At 40.7% G+C, this 24,169-nt stretch overlaps 1 protein-coding gene across 1 annotated transcript in view; it reads right to left on the bottom strand.

Moving 5' to 3' along the window:
* Nucleotides 1-24,169, bottom strand: part of dis3l (DIS3 like exosome 3'-5' exoribonuclease) — a 74,860-nt gene that overhangs the window by 25,594 nt on the left and 25,097 nt on the right. Inside the window, exons 4-11 of the mRNA XM_061975175.1 lie at nt 23,622-23,757; nt 19,149-19,316; nt 15,014-15,092; nt 14,704-14,883; nt 14,420-14,589; nt 6,163-6,324; nt 5,813-6,063; nt 572-664 (exon numbers count right to left, since the gene is read on the bottom strand). Of these exons, the coding sequence (XP_061831159.1) occupies nt 572-664; nt 5,813-6,063; nt 6,163-6,324; nt 14,420-14,589; nt 14,704-14,883; nt 15,014-15,092; nt 19,149-19,316; nt 23,622-23,757 (1,239 nt within the window). The remainder of the gene's footprint in view (nt 1-571; nt 665-5,812; nt 6,064-6,162; nt 6,325-14,419; nt 14,590-14,703; nt 14,884-15,013; nt 15,093-19,148; nt 19,317-23,621; nt 23,758-24,169) is intronic.

Genomic DNA, 24,169 nt, shown 5'->3' with positions numbered 1-24,169 from the left:
CTTACGACGACAGTGTAATTCAAGTCTTAGTCTAAATCGGAACTTAGACACTATATCCAGGGCACATGAAGGACATATAAAATACAGTAGGAATAACAAGATTGAATACAAATATATAGTAAAACAGTAACAAAAAATGATTCCTAACTTTTATTCCTATGGTTGGTCCTGTGGTACGTAGAGATGTCTATATAATGAGATCACTATGCTGTTTAGTTATCATTGTCTATTTCATAAGAGCAGATGCTTCTACACATTCAAAGATACCACATTTATCCTTCATGACGGCCGCAGTGTTTGATTGACATTTTTACTCTTTCTAAGCATTTTACATGCCTATTCACTTTCCTACCTACCACTACCAGCAGAAGAATCTGCCTCATATTTGGAAGACATAAAGAAGGAAAAACGAAAACACACTAAAGTAGCGTTGTTTTTCCTCAGTGTACAATGTAGTGAGCGTTCAAGCAATTTGCTCTCGTTTTTTTTTGTACAATACACGTTTATGGGAGTGCGTTGTGACCACACGAGGACCCCCTGTACATCTCACAGAAACAATACACTTACGGACCTATCGACTCCTCCCAACAGAGAGCAGAGATCTGCGCTGAGAACTGCAGGCAACATGTCATACCTGCGGTCTGCAAGGTAGCAGGTTGTAGCCCTGAAACAAGTGAGGCATGGGTCAATTCAGGCTTTTTTGTGTCACATCATTTTCAATATTGCCAAAGTCAGTTAGTATCATGATGTAGGGAGGTAAAAAACAAGGTAGTTTTGGGTTATGGGGATTGTTTAAAACAATCCTTAACAGTAATTGGGAAATTAAAGAGAGCAGAATAATGCAGAGTGGATATATTACAGTTGCTATGCAAGGACATGCATGCACAAAGAGTAACTTGATGAAGAAAATAAATGTGCTTTGGCACTGAAGATGTTTGTTTTTCTTAAAGCTGAGGTGTCCAATTTTTTTCCATGGAGAGCAGCATAAAAAATATTATTGAAGAATGAACAGAGGGTCCCTTTGATATTCTTTGCTATAATAAAACTAATCTGATGTGGGTCGATGCTAAAATACTTTGTGTGGTAGTTGACAAAAAGTCCAGCTGCACTGGAAGGCAGGGTACACTCTGGACAAGTCGCCACCTCATAAACTGTCACCCAAAAAAATATATTTGAAGCCAGCGAAACGAAACATTAGTTTTTGAGGTATTTACATTATTAAAAATGATATTGTTAGTTAATTTTTCTGAGAAAAAGCATATTCCAGACTGATATAAACATGTCCACTGTGGAGGACACTACCTCCAATAAAGTAAAAGTTGAAAGACACTAAAGTGAACATTATTGTTTTACACTGATGTTTAAATTGACAAAAAAAAAAGACAAGCAACTGTAAGTTTTATTTTTTAATATGTCCTTGAAACACTTGTCCTTGCCCAATTCTTAGGACTTTCATGTTTGTAGTGACAAATATGATTAGAACATGTGAGCTTTCTACTTGTGTTCAATTACAGTAAATGTGTCTATCCTAAACATTTCTGCCACTTAATTTTATACACTATAAGATTTTACAAGTAATTTTTGTTTTGGACATATATCACAATAATATCATACCATGGCCTTAATACTGTAATAATAATATAGTATAGTACCATGAGATTTTGATACCGTTACATCCCTAATATATATACAGGTAAAAGCCAGTAAATTAGAATATTTTGAAAAACTTGATTTATTTCAGTAATTGCATTCAAAAGGTGTAACTTGTACATTATATTTATTCATTGCACACAGACTGATGCATTCAAATGTTTATTTCATTTAATTTTGATGATTTGAAGTGGCAACAAATGAAAATCCAAAATTCCGTGTGTCACAAAATTAGAATATTACTTAAGGCTAATACAAAAAAGGGATTTTTAGAAATGTTGGCCAACTGAAAAGTATGAAAATGAAAAATATGAGCATGTACAATACTCAATACTTGGTTGGAGCTCCTTTTGCCTCAATTACTGCGTTAATGCGGCGTGGCATGGAGTCGATGAGTTTCTGGCACTGCTCAGGTGTTATGAGAGCCCAGGTTGCTCTGATAGTGGCCTTCAACTCTTCTGCGTTTTTGGGTCTGGCATTCTGCATCTTCCTTTTCACAATACCCCACAGATTTTCTATGGGGCTAAGGTCAGGGGAGTTGGCGGGCCAATTTAGAACAGAAATACCATGGTCCGTAAACCAGGCACGGGTAGATTTTGCGCTGTGTGCAGGCGCCAAGTCCTGTTGGAACTTGAAATCTCCATCTCCATAGAGCAGGTCAGCAGCAGGAAGCATGAAGTGCTCTAAAACTTGCTGGTAGACGGCTGCGTTGACCCTGGATCTCAGGAAACAGAGTGGACCGACACCAGCAGATGACATGGCACCCCAAACCATCACTGATGGTGGAAACTTTACACTAGACTTCAGGCAACGTGGATCCTGTGCCTCTCCTGTCTTCCTCCAGACTCTGGGACCTCGATTTCCAAAGGAAATGCAAAATTTGCATGGTTGGGTGATGGTTTGGGGTGCCATGTCATCTGCTGGTGTCGGTCCACTCTGTTTCCTGAGATCCAGGGTCAACGCAGCCGTCTACCAGCAAGTTTTAGAGCACTTCATGCTTCCTGCTGCTGACCTGCTCTATGGAGATGGAGATTTCAAGTTCCAACAGGACTTGGCGCCTGCACACAGCGCAAAATCTACCCGTGCCTGGTTTACGGACCATGGTATTTCTGTTCTAAATTGGCCCGCCAACTCCCCTGACCTTAGCCCCATAGAAAATCTGTGGGGTATTGTGAAAAGGAAGATGCAGAATGCCAGACCCAAAAACGCAGAAGAGTTGAAGGCCACTATCAGAGCAACCTGGGCTCTCATAACACCTGAGCAGTGCCAGAAACTCATCGACTCCATGCCACACCGCATTAACGCAGTAATTGAGGCAAAAGGAGCTCCAACCAAGTATTGAGTATTGCACATGCTCATATTTTTCATTTTCATACTTTTCAGCTGGCCAACATTTCTAAAAATCCCTTTTTTGTATTAGCCTTAAGTAATATTCTAATTTTGTGACACACGGAATTTTGGATTTTCATTTGTTGCCACTTCAAATCATCAAAATTAAATGAAATAAACATTTGAATGCATCAGTCTGTGTGCAATGAATAAATATAATTTACAAGTTACACCTTTTGAATGCAATTACTGAAATAAATCAAGTTTTTCAAAATATTCTAATTTACTGGCTTTTACCTGTATATATATACACACACAGTCGTGGTCAAAAGTTTACAGTGAAGTTGGCACGTTGTGTAAATTCTAAATAAAAATAGAATTCAATGAGTTGCAAATCCTTTTCAACTTATGTTCAATTGAATACACTGCAAAGACAAGATATTTAATGTTCAAACAAAGAAACTTAATTTTTTTTTGCAAATAATCATTAACTTTGAATTTAATGGCAGCAACACATTGCAAAAAAATTTATATATATATAATATATTAACATACATTAATTAACATCAATACATATATACAGTATATACATATAAACGCACGCACGCACGCACGCACGCATGCAGACACACGCACACACACACACACACACACCACACACACACACACACACACACACACAAAACCTTGCTGTTGCATGACTGACAAGAATGTTCAGTCCCTTTTTTCATTCCGTTAAAAATAGTAAAAAATAAAATAATAATTCACCTAACTTTTAGGAATTGTCTGAAATGGTGTCAAATTTACTTTTAAAACATGAACTAAGAAACTAGAATTTTAACCGACCGGCAAGGTTAACATCAATTGGTAATGACTACATGCTTTACATAAGTGCACATAGCACAGACTAACTGTATAGGTACTAATTGGACAACCGATTCAGACATGGTCCAATTATTCATAAAAAAACACAGAACATTAAAATATGCGGAACAAAAACACACAATTTGCCCACTGAACTATGTGGACATTATAAAAATATGTCTAATAATACCATACAAATAAAATACACCCATTTAATCCATTTAGTAGACCTGATGGGTAATATATGCAAAAAAACTCTCCACACTTGGACATGTGTGACGCATTTTAGTTGCTTGAGGGACATCGATAGAAAATGGATGGGTGGCTAGATGTCTCTGATGGATTACAAAATATTTTAGGAAGTCAGGGAAGTAAACAAGGTAGAAATGGTTCACATACTCTTAATGTTCAATGTTTTATCGATTATACTTCATATTATTATGGCGGGCAATCTAAAGCCTGGTGTATACCTTCGCGTCACATAACTTCCGTAGGCGACACCGTCTTCCCCCTCACCCTGCGGCGCGCACATATTGTCGGGCAATCTTTTCCGGCGGGCAATCTTTATCTGCACACAGATAACCAGGTGGGGGGCATTATTTTATGATTGATGATAACTGTTGATGAGCAGCCAGTAATTTTAATTACAATATATTTTTTTACACAAGCGTGTTTAAAGTGTTTGCTCTCCAACACAAGATCAGGCGCATTCATCTGTTTTGAACGTTATCTCAGTTCCACCATCTTTTGTTATACCACTGTGATTCTAGTTCTACTCAGTCGAGGTAATTTATTTGTTGTGCAAATACTCTTAAAGGCACACTGTATAATATTTTAAATCATTTTGCTGCCAGCAATGTAGAGAGTGGATTTGAATAAGGACCTAATAATGTGTTTGAATTTACATAAAATGTTTATGAATATTACAATTTTACTTTATTAAAGAGGAAATTTGACATACAGTTTAATTGTTTAAAATGAATCCCCATTATTTACAACACCGTATCGCCATTAATCTTCCTAATCACAGATGCTGGCTTTTCAACTTTGCGCCTATAACAATCCGGATGGTTCTTTTCCTCTTTGGTCCGGAGGACACGACGTCCACAGTTTCCAAAAACTATTTGAAATGTGGACTCGTCAGACCACAGAACACTTTTCCACTTTGTATCAATCCATCTTAGATGAGCTCAGGCCCACTGAAGCCGACGGCGTTTCTGGGTGTTGTTGATAAACGGTTTTCGCCTTGCATAGGAGAGATTTAACTTGCACTTACAGATGTAGCGACCAACTGTAGTTACTGACAGTGGGTTTCTGAAGTGTTCCTGAGCCCATGTGGTGATATCCTTTACACACTGATGTCGCTTGTTGATGCAGTACAGCCTGACGGATCGAAGGTCACAGGCTTAGCTGCTTACGTGCAGTGATTTCTCTAGATTCTCTGAACCCTTTGATGATATTACGGACCGTAGATGGTGAAATCCCTAAATTCCTTGCAATAGCTGGTTGAGAAAGGTTTTTCTTAAACTGTTCAACAATTTGCTCACGCATTTGTTGACAAAATGGTGACCCTCACCCCATCCTTGTTTGTAAATGACTGAGGATTTCATGGAATCTACTTTTATACCCAATCATGGCACCCACTTGTTCCCAATTAGCCTATTCACATGTGGGATGTTTCAAATAAGTGTTTGATGAGCATTCCTCAACTTTATCAGTATTTATTGCCACCTTTCCCAACTTCTTTGTCACGTGTTGCTGGCATCAAATTCTAAAGTTAATGATTATTTGCAAAAAAAAAAAAGTTTATCAGTTTGAACATCAAATATGTTGTCTTTGTAGCATATTCAACTGAATATGGGTTGAAAATGATTTGCAAATCATTGTATTCCGTTTATATTTACATCTAACACAATTTCCCAACTCATATGGAAACGGGGTATGTAGTATGACTAATACCCTCTCTCACCTTGCACGTGCCTCCAAGTCGGTGAGTGAGCCTTCAGAAACAAAGTGTGTAACATCAGCAATGTGGACCCCGAGCTCCAGCACCTTTCCTCCAGCGAGACGGCGCACGGACAGTGTGTCATCCACATCCTCGCAGCCTGCAGGGTCGATGCTGAACACCATGTGACTTTCCCTCAGGTCCCGCCTCTCAGCCACCTGAGAAGGATCCACTCTCCACGGCTTCTCGGGAGAATTGACAGGCATCTCCCTCAGCTGGGGCCCGGTCAGAGTTTGGAGAAAAAAAACATAATATTATTTGGAGGTAATTCTTCCCAACATAAACAGATCATTCATGAGTATGAGTTCTCTGACCTGCGCATCAGAGAAGGCAGCCACGTGGATGCAGTTCTCTAAGAGGATAGTCTGTATCTCTGTCTCAAGCTCACCAGCCCGACCCAGAACCCTCACGCTGTGCCCATTAGGATACAGTGATGTGCTTTCCCATGAGTCAATGCGGACCACCACTCTGTGGTCCTGAACAAAAGAACAACATAAGATAGATTGGTGGCAATGACCATCCATTTATTTTCTATACTGCTTAGGGTCCCGGGTGAGCTGCAGCCTATTCCAGCTGACTTTAGGCAAGAGGCAGAGTACACCCTGGCTTGGACTGGTCGCCACTCAATCACAGAGCACATACAATGCGTACAAACAACAATTGACTCCTACATTTACACCTAAGGGCAATATAGTTTCCATTTAACCTAACATGCATGTTTTTGGAATGTGGGAGGAAGACGGACAACTCTGAAAACCCACGCAAGCATTGGAAGACCTACACCAATCTAAACACAGAAGTGTTCCAACAGAAATTTAAACCTTTGATCTCGGGCTGCACGATTATGGCCAAAATAATAATGAAGATGGTTTTTATCAATACTGAAATCACAATTATCTATTATGTTAGGTAGAACAGTATTGGAACGCAACGCCATCGAGTAATTTGTAATCAAATAGTACAATAAAAAGGCTAAGTAAACAATATCCATATATTTAAAGACAAATATTTGTGTCTTGTGTTCATTATTAACATTTCAGCTTATTCCCATTAAATCATGCATTTAGCTATATTTTTTTTTTGGTGCCATAAAAATTTTTTTCGTGGGTGGCTCACATGTCATCAACTGGACACCAACGCTTGACCTAATCTTACATTTGATTGTTTATTGTGTGAAACATGTATAATAAATGACAAAATAGAATATATAGTTAATTAGTTACAATTGAGTTCATGTAAAAGAGTGTGTCAATGCACAATTATATTTTTGCATTCCCTGGATTAATACGCAGGCGCACAAAGGGTGCATGAATTCCAATAGGGAGCAGGTTTCGCCACAACACCGGACAGAAATGTTTGCACCCGACGGAAACGTGTCTCCAGACTCTATTTAGCACAATGGTTAGCTGTTAGTCTTGCTAGTGCAACTCACAGGAGACAAACAGAACAGCGTGCTGTGCAAATGTCCAAGGGTGCAAGAATGATAAAGCTGCTGCTTTATCAACATGTGGGGACACATACTGTATTGGTAACTGGACAGATCCATACAGAATTTGAGCAGAAATATTTCATATAGGCATTAACTCTATACCGTAAAACAGTCACAAAATTCTGTCACATGAACTGTTTTTAAAGTAATAACTTTCTGACATGGAAAAAAATTTGGGATGTCCGATAATGGCTTTTTGCCGATATCCGATATTCCGATATTGCCCAACTCTTTAATTACCGATACCGATATCAAACGATATATACAGTCGTGGAATTAACACATTATTATGCCTAATTTGGACAACCAGGTATGGTGAAGATAAGGTACTTTTAAAAAATAATAATAAAACAAGATAAATAAATTAAAAACATTTTCTTGAATAAAAAAAGAAAGTAAAACAATATAAAAACAGTTACATAGAAACTAGTAATGAATGAAAATGAGGAAAATTAACTGTTAAAGGTTAGTACTATTAGTGGACCAGCAGCACGCACAATCATGTGAGCTTACGGACTGTATCCCTTGCAGACTGTATTGATGTATATTGATATACAATGTAGGAACCAGAATATTAATAACAGAAAGAAACAACCCTTTTGTGTGAATGAGTGTAAATGGGGGAGGGAGGTTTTTTGGGTTGGTGCACTAATTGTAAGTGTATCTTGTGTTTTTTATGTTGATTTAATAAAAAAAACAAAAACAAAAAAAACAAACGATACCGATAATTTCCGATATTACATTTTAACGCATATATCGGCCTGCCGATATTATCGGACAGCTCTAAAAAAAAACATTTTTTTTCACATCAATACAAAACACAAAGCAGTTTGGCCAATTAAGATAATATTAAGTCTAATAAAAAAGCTTTGTTCTTCTCCAACAACACCACGTGGTTCAGTGCAACAGTTTGACCAACAAAAATAAATAGAAGTGATACCGCTCACATCTAATAAACAAGCTTTGTGCCTCGCGGACAACTCAGCGTGCTGTCAATTTACAGCCTGCGTTCAATTTAATAAGATGACAAAACATTTTAGCTAGTGTTGGTGTTATTGGGATCACTGACAAAGTTAGTAATTAAATAATGGACGAATGACCATCCCAGAAAACAAACGGCAAGATGTTAAAACAAGTTGTGGCAACGTTCCCTACACATTGCTTTACAGTTTAACACAAGAGTTTTCTCCTTCACCGTATACTTTTTTAACCTGACTCTCGCCAGATCCTTGTAGTTCGCTGAGCTTCACACAAGGATCTGAGACTTCTCAATAGAAGATGTATTTCCGAAGACGGGGCCTTGTAAAAACATCATTGTATGTGATTGGATAAACCACTTGTCCGTTATCTTGAATGACGTGCTACTGCAACCACTCACATCAAAATCAACCCGTGACGCTGATGAGAGCGACGTTGGGAAATCCAAAACAGAACACCCGACATATTGGATAACGACAGAGCGAAAAGTTAGAGAACTTTTACTGAAACAACGCAGCAATGTCAGTAGACGATCGATGTCGTTTGTGCAAAGAAAATATCTCAGCACACGACTCCTCGCTGCGTGCCGCCATTGTTGTTTGAATCTAACAGACGCTTCGGCGCTACGTCACATCTATGAAATCCTGCCCGGCGATCCTGATTGGTTCATTATTATTTGCTATTTTGAAGGAGTTTGCATTGCCTTCGAGCCCAGATCCTTGTGTGGAGCTCAGCGAACTACAAGGATCTGGCGAGAGTCAGGTTAATCGGCTGCAGCAACCTTGGGAAACGTTTGTCAGTGTTAATGTTAACAACACTAACAATGTTATTGTTCATAAGTTCGGCGTTGTGATAGCGTTTTATGCCCATACACAATTGTCTCCGGCGTAGAGGGGTGCGCTCTTTACAGAGCTGTTTCTCTGCCGCTGCGGTGGTGAAATTGCTTGATTTGGTATACAGCGCAGCCTGGTTTTTAAATGTTCAAATCGCCCATGAATCTCACGCATTTAATCGTGGCATCCAAAAAGTGTGATTGTGATTAAAATGTGATTATTTGTGAAGCTCTGCTTTTAGCTACAGATAATGACCACTGTGTGTACCAATGCCTGGATGTTTAATTTTTTTTTGCTACAGTATTTTCTTTCAACTTCAGATTCAGGGAGGTCACAGGAACATATTTGTATGTATGTCGACATTCACTGGTCACATGCAAATTAACACGCTTTTAAAAACAAAAATGTAGCATTGTTGTTTTAATAAGTAGATAAAGTCAGGCTATTAAGCTGTGTAAAAGTGGCCAGGTTTAGCTTTGTGTAGAGCGACTTGTTGCGCACTTGTTCGCCTCGTGAAGAATTGCATTTCCCTCACATGGCTGGATGCTTGTGTTTCAGTTGCTTGATTAAGTTTGTTGTGCTGCTGCTTTATCAACAAACTTTGCAGCGTGTAGTTACTTGGTTTACATCTGATGCTGCAAATCCAAACTACTGACAAAACTATTATCTTCTCTGGAGAAAACATCTCGCTGTCCTTCACATTAGCATTAGCCATATATGTTGTTGCTAGAGTGTGAATCTCTGGTAAGAAAATGGGTAGAATGTACGGTGGGCAAAGAATGTGCTAGAACAAGAAGAGAAAAATATAAAATGTTTTGATGGTCTGCAGCAAAAAACTCATGTTGATATATAAAAGCGATCTATTGCCCAGGCCTACCAAAGCTTTTTATTTACAAAGTTAATGAAAAAGCTGTAACTGCTCTCTTCATTGAACAGTAAGTCAATTGTTGTGCTTGTTTTGGTGTATTGCAATCATACATTATTATTTATTATACCGAGAGCTGTTTCAAATATCCTGAACCCTAAAATAAATGCGATCAAAAGTTCACTTACAATGGAGCCTATGGGAGTCGCTCTATCCTGCCTACAAAAAAACATCCAAACACCTCCTTTAAGGTTTTATATACATGCTATAAGTATATATGTAATGCAGTAACAGGCACATTTATAATAACATGTAATATTTACGTATTTTGATCATTTTAAGAATAAGCGGCGCATTAATTAAAAAAGACATCACAACTTTCACTTTTTTCTTTGACAACATCACTAATTACTACTTACTACAGACTTCATGAGCGCCAACAAACATAATAAAACATCACTTACTGTACAATGTATGCTGATTAGGATGCCAACTGATAGACTCTTGTTATATTCCCATTTAGATGAAGAATGATGTATAATCCGGCAGCACGGTGGAAGAGGGGTTAGTGCGTCTGCCTCACAATACGAAGGTCCTGAGTAGTCCTGAGTTCAATCCCGGGCTCTGGATCTTTCTGTGTGGAGTTTGCATGTTCTCTTCGTGACTGTGTGGGTTCCCTCCGGGTTCCCTCTGGGTACTCCGGCTTCCTCCCACTTCCAAATAACATGCACCTGGGGATAGGTTGATTGGCAACACTAAAGTGGCCCTAGTGTGTGAATGTGAGTGTGAATGTTGTCTGTCTATCTGTGTTGGCCCTGTGATGAGGTGGCGACTGGTCCAGGGTGTACCCCGCCTTCCGCCCGATTGTAGCTGAGATAGGCTCAAGCGCCCCCCGCGACCCCAAAGGGAATAAGCGGTAGAAAATGGATGGATGATGTATAAACCTCGCGAGGAAAAGGGGGGAAGAATTAAGCGTCTTTTCGTGTCTTTCTCGCCATTTCCGGGTCTAAATTGGCTGTCAAAGTTGACCAATTTGTCGGATTACGTCCTTATCCGTTACTTATCCGGTGAGAGACATGATTTATTTACAATAAACTTTCATGAGCAGCAAGGCGAGAACGCACCTCACCAGTCGATCATGTCAAAATTGTCACGAAGCTAGTGATTAAGGCACTGCTGTAAATAGTTTGTCTGTGTTAGCGCTTATAATAACAATATCACTAATACTTGGTTAATATTTAAGTCACGAAATGTGAACGGTGTATTGTTGGCGGTTTTTGGATGATTATTTATTGGGTTTAATGGGCGGAATAGAGGACCTCCCATTGGCTCCATTGTAAGCAGACTTTTATTCGCGTTTATTTACGAGTTAGAATGCATTAAAAAAATAATACATTGTCTTTCATAATGATAGTGAATGATAGGCGAAAAAAGTGCAGTTCCCCTTAATTGAGGTGTTCCCTGTCCAATCTGGCCTTCCGCATATTCCCCCATCGACTGAGGTACTTTTGTTCTTGCCTGCCTCTAAGGCTGGAAGAAGTTCAATGCCCAAAGCAGGTGAAACATTATACTGCACTTGAGAGTTGAATACAGTGTACACCACATGTATTTAAATTATAAAAGAAACTTTCAAAAAACTATCAAATCTATTCTGATTGCTTCAATTGAGACATTTGCAAAAAAATCCATTAAGATGAGGCTCCAAGGACCATAATCCTACTGAGTTAACTATCAAAATGCAGGTCTTTGTCTTGTGAGTGCGACTATAGCACGGAGGATTGCGCGTATATCTGCCGTGTTAAACTACAAAATTGCTTGCACTATTAATGGGCGTGTTGTGTGTGATCTACTAAGACTGCGTGTAAAATTGATAACTGGTGCATACCTCCCTATTTAAATTATGTTTTTGGGTGTACTACGCGCATTGACTATGGAGACACCCATTTACTGCACACTCATGTTATCATGCTCCTAAATATGGCATTTTGCTACGTTTTCAAACATGCAGCAGGCCATTTGTACCAATTTTTTCTGGGAATTTTAGAAACAGTCCTGCAGGGAACCCACTTTATACCATGCTGAAGGTGCGCCAATGGAAGATTCTGGCACTAAATTGCGAGACGCAAGAAAATGCACATTGCAAGAAGTTTTTTTTCCCTACATAAAAAAAAAAATTATGTCATCAAAAAACGCCAGCGAACACCAAAACACATCAATTTAATTCGTTTTAATAAGCCCTTTAAATTATCCAGCAGCGATAGAATTACTATATTGTTGAATAAACCATTTGTCTAATATTTTTTATTTTTGAAAAGCATACATATGACGCAGCTGCAGCGCAATCGCTTCCTTTCTCACAGCTTTTTCTGCGCAACTGCCAGTTTGCACGTCCTTTCTAGACGTATTAAATATAGACGCAAAACAACCTCACAGTACAATTTTAGTCTTGTATTTGCATTTTCTTCTCCCAGCATTGTGGGCGTTCTGATGATCAGCATATTATCTGCATATGCATTAAGACAGAAATGCAAAATGCAACAGTGGCCCTTATTTTGCTCACTTAAGAGACACAATCGTCTGCGCACAAAAGTTTTGTCGATCAGCTTTGTGTGTGCTATCAAGTTTGCTAGTGTTTTAGTACACGTAAACCTTTAATAGATCAGGCCCTCAATGTAGCGTCTATCAATTGATTTTATACATTTTTGACAGGTAATATCAAACACCCACGCTCCCCACGCAACAAAACACCTACACACTAACAGCTGTCAAGCCTCTTTGACGTGCCACGGCGTCACAAACATTTTTACTAAACACAACTTAACTTTACACATAACATCAGGGTTGTTATAATAATAAGATAAATAGAGTTTCATCTGCAGATTATTAATCACATCCAGCCAGGAAAAAGGCCTACACATTACATCACCTTGGCAACACACATGTTCACGTGACAAGAACTGTCTGGATTGATACGTCATTTTCAAATTTAAAGTGTTATCTTTTTCATGGATTTCAATGACATCCAAAAGTGTTAGTAAAACTCCATGTTTCATCATTTTTAAACGGCCCCAAAAAAAGCCGTGATGGCAAAGTCTGCCTCATTAGTAATGAGCCTGCCTTCATTCTAGACTTATGCAGTTTTAGTTGACGTGCCCGCAGTCTGGATGAATACGAATAAGAGGAACGTGCATAACTTCAAGCACGTAAAAAAACATTGAAGTGCCGACGAGAGAATCAATCAATCAATCAGTTAAAGTTTACTTATATAGCCCTTAATCTCAAATGTCTCAAAGGGCTGCAACAAGCCACAACGAGTCAGCTCCCTAAGACTGGCTTCAATGTCAGGTGCTCTGGCCCCGGAAGTGCACTTAATTATGGCTGGTTTACTCAGCTGTATGTTCCAGGTGATGGAGTCCCCTATGACTAAGGTGTGGTGCCCGGTACCATGCAGGACCAGCCAAAGGGCTAAATCTATTATGCATCTCAACCGTTTCACCGTGGCTTGAAGGCCGCTTAGGGCTGCTACAGCTAACGCTAGCAAATGTGACCGCGGCGTCTAAAGTTACGAAATTACTCTGCTCTAACTGGAAGACACGGTCCTCTAGTAGGGCCAACCTATCCATTAGAAAGTTGCATGAAGAGCAGGGAGCCAGTTCTTGCTGTCTTCAGAGAAGTGGCGGCACTGTGAGGGAGCATATGCCTTCGGAGCATAGTTGCTTTAGACCGCGACGAGCTTGGCTTTGTTAGCTTAGCTGGTAGTTAGGTTGTTTCTTTCACCAAGTCGAGTTCTTGGAGCAATAGGCTAAGAGTAGCAGACGCCTTTGGAGCGTAGTTTCTTTGAGCCGCGACTAGCTTAGCTTCGTTAGCTTAGCAGCTAGGTAGCTGAGAGAGGGGCGGTAAGACAGGGAGTGGGTGCTTTGCCAGTTTGATAAGACTACTAAATATGTTTGAGAAAGAATATCGAGAGCTCTAAAACAATTAGAAACACAGATAGAAAGTTAGCACTGAGCTTTTTCGCGGCAGCAGCAGCGAGCGTCAGCACTTTTCCTGACGTGACGTCACACCGGAAGTGAATAGGGTAGGGCCCTTATTATTACTTATATATTATCATTCATATTATATAATATTAATTATTATTCTTAATTTATCAATCTACGTTACTACCCTCACATATAGTCACAAGCTTTGGGTAGAGACCGAAAGTACAAGATTGCGGCCTAAATCAGTTTTCCCCGCAGTGCGGTGGGCACTGTCTTATAAATAGGTTGATGCCAAATAGACCCCGGTAAGTAAAAGAAAATGGATGGATAGATTTCATATCATACTAACATATATATATATTTACCCAAGTTAGCCAAACTGTTATGTAGTGTACTGAGATTATTGTTTTTAAAAGTAAACCAGACCTGCAAAGCGTCAGCCTGCTGTGTGCTGATGCGGATCTTTGGGATGCGATAGTCCCAAGGCACAGTCAGAATACGCTGGGAATTTCTGCTCTGGGACTGAGAGCTCTCCCTTGATGGGAATGTTACCACATAGTCCCTCCAATTCCTCTGCAGGATGCCCACAATACGCCCTGAAAGTTTAATTATTCAGACATCATAAGACATTGTGATAGACCTTGGACAGAGTTTGAAAGTTCATCACTTTGACCAAGAATTGGATGCAATCTTAGAAATGAGAGTCCCACCTGTAGCTACAGGTTTACTTTGGCTGTCCTCTCCATTCTTATCATCCCCTTGTCCCTCAGTCAGCACTGAGACCTTCCCTCTCCACTCAGTCTTTGGAAACAACTCCACCACGACAATGTCCCCATGCACAGCCCTGTTACGATTCTTATTTCCGTACACCAACACCTCGCTGCTCAACTCTACAGCAGACAAGTAGGGACGGATAATACAAGAGACCACAAGAACAGTCAAGTGAATGGCTCACAAAGAAGAGGGAAAATACAAAAGTAAGTTCTATTCATCAAGGTTAGAATTGCTACAGTACCTTACCTGTGTTTTTATCTGAGAGACCCATTGTTTGGACCCAAGCTTCTGTCAGTGCCCGATGCTTATTGACATTCAACATTCCCTGATAAAAGAGAGAAGAGTGGAATTTATGTTAACCCAAGCAAGATAAAACAAGCAATTAACTAATTGCAAGTGTTTAAAACCCTCTAGATGTGAGTGGTACAACGATAAATGTATTTGTATTGTGAGTTTTTGGGTACAGATTATTCGTTTCAGTACAGATTCCCACAAGGTACTAGGGATGGACATTGAAACACAGTTCTATAAGGGCACCGGTGCTAACATAAAGAGAAGTAAGTATCAGTGCCTAATTTTAGTTCTAAATGAATCCAAACTCACTAACTTGCAACACGTGATTAGTGGTCATATTGTGCAAGTAACATCTTGTAAGCAATGTAGCGTACCGACTCCAAAAAGAAGCACAAACAGTCTGACGTGCTTTATAAATTTCATTGCTGACCTGAACACGCCAAAAGAGCAACCCTTTAACTTTGCTAGCACTGCAGCGCTAGCGAGTAGCCACAACAATAACACAGCACTTATTCTTTATGCAACAATGATGGTTAAGGCGAGTGAGGTTGCATTCCCTGACCTCCGGAATTATGAGTATCGACAAGAAAGTTGTTTATTGCAAGTTCTGTATATTCTGTATTGCTGCAAAACTTATAAATATTTGCTGTGAATGTTATTTCCTATTTTAAAATGTATTACTTTAATTGTATTCTATAATTGATCAATATTTTTATTGTACTGTCTAGCTACTCAGGCAATTCATATTGTTGATGTAGTACTAGATACCCATATTTGCTGTATAGATTTATTTTACAAAAGAGAAGTGTGGGATACTTGTCTTGTTGCCTTATTTGTATTTGACTTTATTAAATGGATTTATATTAATGTTTGGCGCAGCTGGACCGCAGAAGGGGGGGAAAGAAAGAGAAAAAAAGGAAGACAGAGAGGGAAATTGTGGGGACAAGAGGGGGGTAAGACAGAGAGACAACAACAACAACCACAAAGATAATTTGCATAAGCAAATACAACATGTACAAATATTATACGAAAAGTGATAGCAAAGAAGCAGTTAGTGAAGTAAATATTAATAATACAGAAATGACAATGAACATAATTGCACTACAAATGGAGCAATACAAATACCAATAGAAATAGCACTATTGATAATGAATATTACTAATTATCTCTATTATCAACAATACAATTGTTTCTAATGCAACAATACATACATTTATGCTCAGGCCCATACAACAACCCCCAACCCACCCCTCTCCGACACTCCCTTACAAAGCCCTGTGGCGATGGGGAAGAGCGGTGGGTGCAGGTCATGGATATGACTGGAAGCACCTAGCCCAACCCTACACAGAGAGCATCACAGGAATGATGGTTGCTGAGATATGGGACGGAACAGCATGTCTCTTTGGTAGCTCCCCACGCGACTGAGCAGCCCCGCTCTGCTCACCCCGGAGAGGGAAAGGCCTACAAAAGGTGGCCGAAAAATAGCCTGTTCCCCCTCAACTCAGACAGCTTACCACGGCTGTCGGGTCATCCCTCTCTGCGGGCGAAACACAGACAAAAAAAATACCCCTTACAATCGCAACGTGGAATGTTCGAACCCTCTTGGACGCATCCAAGGAATCCACCCGTACCTGCAGGAGAACAGCAATGGTTGCCCACGAGCTGAGGAAATACAACATGGAGATAGCAGCACTCAGCGAAACCCGCTTTCATGGCAAGGACTCTCTAATAGAAGTTGGAGAAGGTTACACCTTTTTCTGGAAAGGACTCCCCCCCAGATTCTTTCCGCCTCCATGGGTAGGCTTATCTGTGAAGACCAGTCTGCTTAAAAAGCTCCCAGAAACACCAACAGGCATCAGCGATAGGCTAATGACCTGGCGGATTCCCCTCACGAAAGGTCAACGCGCAACTCTCATCAGCGCATACGCACCAACCCTAGATGCTAGTGAGGACATTAAGGACAACTTCCACAGCACACTGTACTTTGTCATCCAGAAAACACCACCTCGTGACAAACTTCTGCAAATGGGCGACTTCAATGCTTGTGTGGGATCTGACTACGGGCTCTGGGAAGGCGTACTTGGCCAATATGGCATAGGCAAGCTGAATGACAATGGTCTCAGACTACTAACATTCTGCTCAGAGCACCAACTTGTCGTTACTAATACAATTTTTCAGCAAAAAAAACAACTGAAGATCTCTTGAGAGCATCCAAGATCCAAACACTGGCATCTGATAGATTATATAATCACAATACGAGCTGTCCAGAGAGAGTTCCAGATCACCAGGGCTATGAGAGGTGCAGAATGCTGGACGGACCACAGGTTGATTCGATCAAAAGTCAACCTAGAAATTTGTCCGCAACACCGCAAACAGGCTTCAGCAAGAAGCTCGACTGGGGTACACTTAAATTCCTCCCAGTCATTCACCATCTTAGAAGTCGACTTGCAAGCCGAACTGTACAGCATCCCGGAAAGCACTGCCATTGAGGGTACAAACGCTATCTGGAACACTCTGCGTTCTTCTATCTACCGTGCTGCTGAAAAATCAATGGGATTGACCAAGAAACGTCACCAAGACTGGTTTGACAAAAACGCACCTGGCATTCACAACCTTCTAAAGGAAAAACGCAAGGCACACTCAGTTGCTCTAGCCAACCCTCAATAAGCAGCCTTCAGGAAGAATTTGTCCACTATCAAAGCAGAAGCACAAAGAGCTCTACGGCAGAAGGAGATCGATTGGTGGATCAAGAAAGCGCAAGAAATTCAATCTCTTGCACATGTCAACAACACGCACGGCTTCTATGACGCAATCAAAAACACCTATGGGCCCCAGAGCAGAAACATCGCACCAGTCAGATCTGCAGATGGCACCACCCTCATAAAGGAACAAGAACACATTCTAGAACGTTGGGCAGAGCAGTTCAGCACCGTACTAAATCAGAACAACCTCACAGACCCGACCATTCTGGATGAACTCCCCAGCTTCCCCTCTGTCTCTCAACTTGATGAAGTTCCTGAATTTCATTAAGTTCGGAAAGCAATCAATTGCCTTAAAAACAAATAAAAGTGCAGGTTCAGACTCCATCCCAGCTCAAGTATGGAAGTTACCTTCTCACTCGCCGGCTACATCAGCTCATCTATGCCATCCGAACAACTCACAATGTCCCGCAAGACTGGAAAAAGGCCACCATTATCACCATATATAAAAAGAAAGGTGATAAATCGTCTTGTGACAACAGCAGAGGTGTCTAACTCCTTTCAGTTGCAGGTAAAAGCCTGACAAGGATCAGCTTCTCCCGTCTGGCTGTGCACATTTCAGAGAATATTTTGCCAGAAACCCAGTTAAAGGCGAGATGTGGAAGTGTGCGGAACACTACCACAAGCACACAGCCTTTGACTAGCGGGAGTGAGGATTAGCAAAAAAGTTAATTGTGTAACAATATACAACAAAAATGTTGCTACTAATCGCTGATAACACAGAGATTTGTCTTGAAATATATATAGATTGTATTTTGTTTGTTTTAGTGTCAAGGCCAATCATGAAAACTAGACAATGGCCATCATGGGGACATCCCCCCACACCCTCCAGGAACCTACTACCACAAACAGATTTTCAGTCATGTGGCAAAAAATGATATGTAAATATTAATTAATTTGTCGTGTTATTTGAAAACGTCCAAGGCCAATAAAAAATGAGGTGCGGGCCCAAATTGGCCTCCAGGTTGCACGCCTTTGCGGTAAATGGAGGACATAACACACCACTAAAGCATTTTCTCGTCTGCTAGCAGTCATGCAATTATCATATTAACATTTTTCTTGTATGTAATGAGCTGCCCGACCCTTAGTCAAGGTCGGTGACATTTATTTGGCCCTGCCATCACAGAAGTTGTCCATCCCTGATGTAATTATAACTGAGTTGCCATCCAAAGGCCAATATTTGGCAACCTCTGGGGTTGTAAAACAATATTTTTCCTCCATTAAAAATTCAGTTTGAGATTTAAGCTCTAAAAATTGCTCAAGCACCAAGTTCAACATGTCCACACGTTTTAAAAGGCAACTACAAGGCTCAATGATGTCTGGTATACCTGAATGTAGCGTCCAGACTTGATTCCAGACTCCAGAACTTCAGCAGGTAGATGATCAGTAAACTCTCTCTCTGTGCCTTCGCTTTCCTTCTCCTGCAGAGACTGGCAGATGGAGCTGTACAGTTCATGGGCTGGCTGCAGTTCTGACCAGAAGTTCTGTAAATAATCCTAAAAAATAAAAGGATACAACATTGATTACTAATACATATTTGTCCTGTGAATTGTTGTCAGGTTATGAACATAAATAAATATTATTGAAATTTATATTATTAGATGACACTTTATTCAAAGTTTTAACCAGATTAATCACAGGGATTAATTAGTAGATGGCTCACCTGTAATACTTATTCATTATAAATTGTTGTTTTCATTTTTGAGGTTGTTGTTTCCATCAGTATTCATACCTGTATGCATTATTTAAGTATTTAATAAGATATGCATAGTGACATGGTTGTCCTGGGTTTTCCCCGCTATCTCCTATTAGTCGGACGTGCCCTAAACACCTCCAGGGTAGCGTTAGCGGGGAATTCTGACTAGATGCCCGAACCAGCTCATCTGGCTCCTCCCGATGTGGAGCCAGATTACTCTAAGCCAGGGGTGCTCATTACGTCGATCGCGAGCTACCGGTCGATCGCGGAGGGTGTGTCAGTCGATCACCAGCCAGGCATTAAAAAAATAGTCCTAAAAATGAGCGACCATAAATCTTCACTATGACGTCACTTTCGTCACTTGATTGACATTCACGGCACCCGAGGGTCTTCTGAGTCATTAAAATTACCGACTGGAAGGCGAGAAACACTTTATTTCAACAGACTCTGGCGCCGTACCTGTCGTCAAAACTCCAAAGACCGACTGCACAGTTGCACAAACAAAATAAGAGTCTCAGAAAGCTGGCGTGCACAAGCTAGCAAGCTACGGAGTTTGCCGACAATGTATTTCTTGTAAAGTGTACGGAAGCTGGACAAATAAGATGCCAAAAACCAACCACTTTCATGTGGTATTGGACAGAAAGGAGGACTTTTTTTCTCCTCCATTCGACAATGCGGACGTTATCAGCACCACTGTCTGATTCCAATCAATGCAAAAGTAATCAGAATCAGGTAATACACCAACTTATATTCTTGTCTTAATGAAAGAAAGGAATCTATATGTGTTAAACATGCTTGTATTATCTTTAAACACCTTTAACTTGTTAACAATATTAACTATATGTGTTAAACATGCTTGCATTATCTTTAAACACCTTTAACTTGTTAACAATATTAACTATATGCGTTAAACATGCTTGTATTATCATTAAACACCTTTAACTTGTTAACAATATTAACTATATGTGTTAAACATGCTTGCATTATCATTAAACACCTTTCACTTGTTAACAATATTAACTATATCTATTAAACATACTTGCATTATCATTAAACACCTTTAATTTATTAACAATATTAACTATATGTATTAAACATTCTTGTATTATCATTAAACACCTTTAATTTATTAACAATATTAACTATGTGTTAAACATGCTTGCATTATCATTAAACACCTTTAATTTATTAACATGTGTTAAACATGCTTGCATTATCATTAAACACCTTTAACTTGTTAACAAAAACATATATTTCATAAATAAGTAAATATAAATTATATATATGAATGAGGTAGATCCCCACGACTTGATCAATTGAAAAGTAGCTCGCCTGCAGAAAAAGTGTGAGCACCCCTGCTCTAAGCTCTACCCAAATGACAGAGCTTCTCACCCTATCTTTAAATGAGAGCCCCACCACCCAACGGAGAACAATCATTTCGGCCACTCGTACCCATAATCTTGTCCTTTCGGTCATAACTCAAAGCTCATGATCACAGGTGAGGATAGGGACGTAGATCAAGGTAGATTGAGAGCTTCCTTCGGAATCAGCTCCTTTTTCACCACGACAGACCAATGCATGGTCCGCATCACTGCAGACGCCGCACCAATCCTTCTGTCGATCTTCAATCAGGCGGTCTGATACCCCATAGTCTGAGAACTCTCCATAGTACCTCCCGAGGGACACAGTAAAATGCCTTCTCCAAGTCCACAAAACACATGTAGATTGGTTGGGCAAACTCCCATGAATCCTCAAGGATCCTGCCGAGAGTATAGAGTTGGTCCACAGTTCCACGACCAGGACAAAAACCACACTGCTCTTCCTGAATCCAAGGTTCGACAATCGGGCGTAGCCTTCTCTCCAGTGCACCTGAATAGACCTTACTGGGAAGGTTGACGAGGAGGATTCCACAATAGTTGGGACACAGCTTCAGGTTCCCCTTTTTAAATAGAGGAACCACCACTTCAGTCCGCCAATCCAGAGGCATCGTCCCTGATGTCCACGAAATGCTGCAGAGTATTGTCTAACCAAACCGGGGCCCTGCCACAGAGGAGCTCTTTAACTACCTCTGCAACCTAAAATGGGAGAGCCCACCACAGATTACCCAGACACTGCTTTCTCATTGGAAAATGTGTAGGTCAGATTGATGAGGTCTTCGAAGTATTCCTTTCACCGATCCACAACATCCCCGGTCGACATTAGCAGAACACCATCCCCACTATATACGGTGTAGACAGTGTGCTGCTTCCCCCTCCTGAGGAGGCGGATGGTGGTCTATAATCGCTTTGAAGCCGTCCAAAAGTCGTTCTCCATAGATTCTCTGAACTCCTCCCATGTCCGAGTTTTTGCCTCTGCAACTGCCAAAGCCACACACCGCTTGGCCTGTCAGTAACTGTCCCATGAGCCAAAACGACCCGATACGACTCCATCTTAAGCTTGATGTTATTCCTCACCGCTGGTGTCAACCATCCGGTTCTGGGATTACCACCACGGTAGGCACCAACCGCCTTTGCGGCCGCAGCTCCCATCAGCTGCCTTGACAATAGAGGTACAGAACATGGTCCACTCGGACTCAATGCCAGCGCCTCCCTCGTAACATGTTCAAAGTTCTTCCGAAGGTGGGGATTAAAACTCTCTTTGACGGGAGACTCTGCCAGACGTTTCCAGCAGCCCCCTACTATGCGTTTGGGCCTGCCAGACCTGTTCGGCATCCTCCACCACCATCGGAGCCAACTTACCATCAGGTGGTGATCGGTTGAAAGCTCCGCCCCTCTCTTCACCCGAGTGTCCAAAACATGTGACCACAAATCTGATGATACAACCACAAAGTTGATCATGGAACTATGGCCTAGGGCAGGGGTCGGCAACCTTTACCAGTCAAAGAGCCATTTTGACCAGTTTCGCTAATTATAGAAAACAATGGGAGCCGCAAAAATGTTTTTAAATTTTAAATGAAATAACACTGCATACAAAGTTTTCTTTTTGCTTTGTGTAAACCAGGGGTCTCAGACACGCTGCCCACACCTTTATGTGGAATTTGAAAGCTGATGCGGCACGCGGGTTTTAAATGAATGGCGCTTGTCAGCGTCATGCGTGCCGTGATGGTAAAGCATATAGCACCCACTACAACCAGCGTACCTGATCAGCTACACGTTGTATGGTGTTTCCGCTTGCTCACATAGGTGACAGCAAGGCATACTTGGTCAACAACCACACATGTTACACTGACGGTGGCGGTATAAAAAAAACAACTATAACACTCTTACTAATAATGCGCCACACTGTGAACCCACACCAAACAAGAATGACAAACACATTTCGGGAGAACATCTGCACAGTAACACAACAGGACAAATACCCAGAATCCCATGCAGCCCTAACTCTTCCGGGATACATTATATTCTTGTTTGGTTTTGGTTCAAAGTGTGGCGCATTATTAGTAAGAGTGTTAAAGTTGTTTTATATGGTCAAAGTCAGTGTAACCTGTGTGGCTGTTGACAAAGTATGCCTTGCTGTCACATACGTGTGCAAGCAGAAGATGTATATTGTATAACAAGTGTTGGGCTGGCAGCTGTTAATACAGATTATAGAGAGCGCCAAATGTTGTACCATCATGGCACGCCCTTATTATAGCTGTAAGGGTGAAAATCTGTGAATATTAATCCCGGGAGTTTTCTGCAAGAGGCACTGAAATCCAGAAGTCTCACGGGAAAATTGGGGGGTTCAGCAAGTAAGCTGCTGAGCCTCATCAGAGTGATCAAAGAGCCGCATGCGGCTCCGGAGCCGCGGGTTGCCGACCCCTGGCCTAGGGTGTCCTGGTGCCAAGTGCTGATTTGGACACCTTATGTTTGAATATGTGTTTGTTATAGACAATCTGTGACGAGCACAGTCCAATAACAAAACAACACTGCTTCTGTTCAAAATATTGCAAATTTTAACTGCACTTATTATATGATAACAATCGCAGAGTAGCATGAAGATTAAAATAGTACAATTAGACATTACTCCTGCAGTATCAGAGGTTGTGAAGCAATTGAATACAACAATTACTGGCATCCCAAATGTGCCTAACGTATTTGACATATTTATTTTACTTGACACCTACCTGGACAGAGATGACGTACACTCCAGAGTAGAGATTGCCGTACAGAGCAATGGCATCCTGGTCCTCTGTAATCATCACTACATCCATCATACCAGCTAGGTGGTTATAGTACCACACTGCTGCAGCGTGCACACACCTACACAGACAAACACAATATAAAGGAGGGTAATATGGCAAGAGTAAAATATTGCTCATCCAAGCAACCCACAAAAATATAAAGAATATTCTATATATAGAATATAGGGAAGAATATACGGCAGTCTTCTTGGAACAAATATTGACTTTTTGGAACAGATGTAAAACTAAATCAATAAATGCTAAAATGAGGGGATGCAGAGGGTTGGTATGAAGTAATTCCCGGGCCGCATTTAGCCCCCGGGCCGCCAGTTGATTAGTCTTGGTCTAGAAGCTACCGTAAATTTGTGAAACTTGCTGCTCACATACTGATGTATCTTTTGGCTGATTTATTTAATCTTTCTCTGTCTACACATCGTATAAATATTGATTTTATTTGTAAGAAAATGTATGGCTGTATGACTCTAATCTAC

The sequence above is a fragment of the Nerophis lumbriciformis genome, linkage group LG15 (genome assembly GCF_033978685.3).
Source record: "Nerophis lumbriciformis linkage group LG15, RoL_Nlum_v2.1, whole genome shotgun sequence".
NCBI classification, from domain to species: Eukaryota; Metazoa; Chordata; class Actinopteri; order Syngnathiformes; family Syngnathidae; genus Nerophis; species Nerophis lumbriciformis.
Note: the sequence above shows the minus strand (reverse complement) of the source record. Positions and strands in the feature narration are given on the sequence as shown.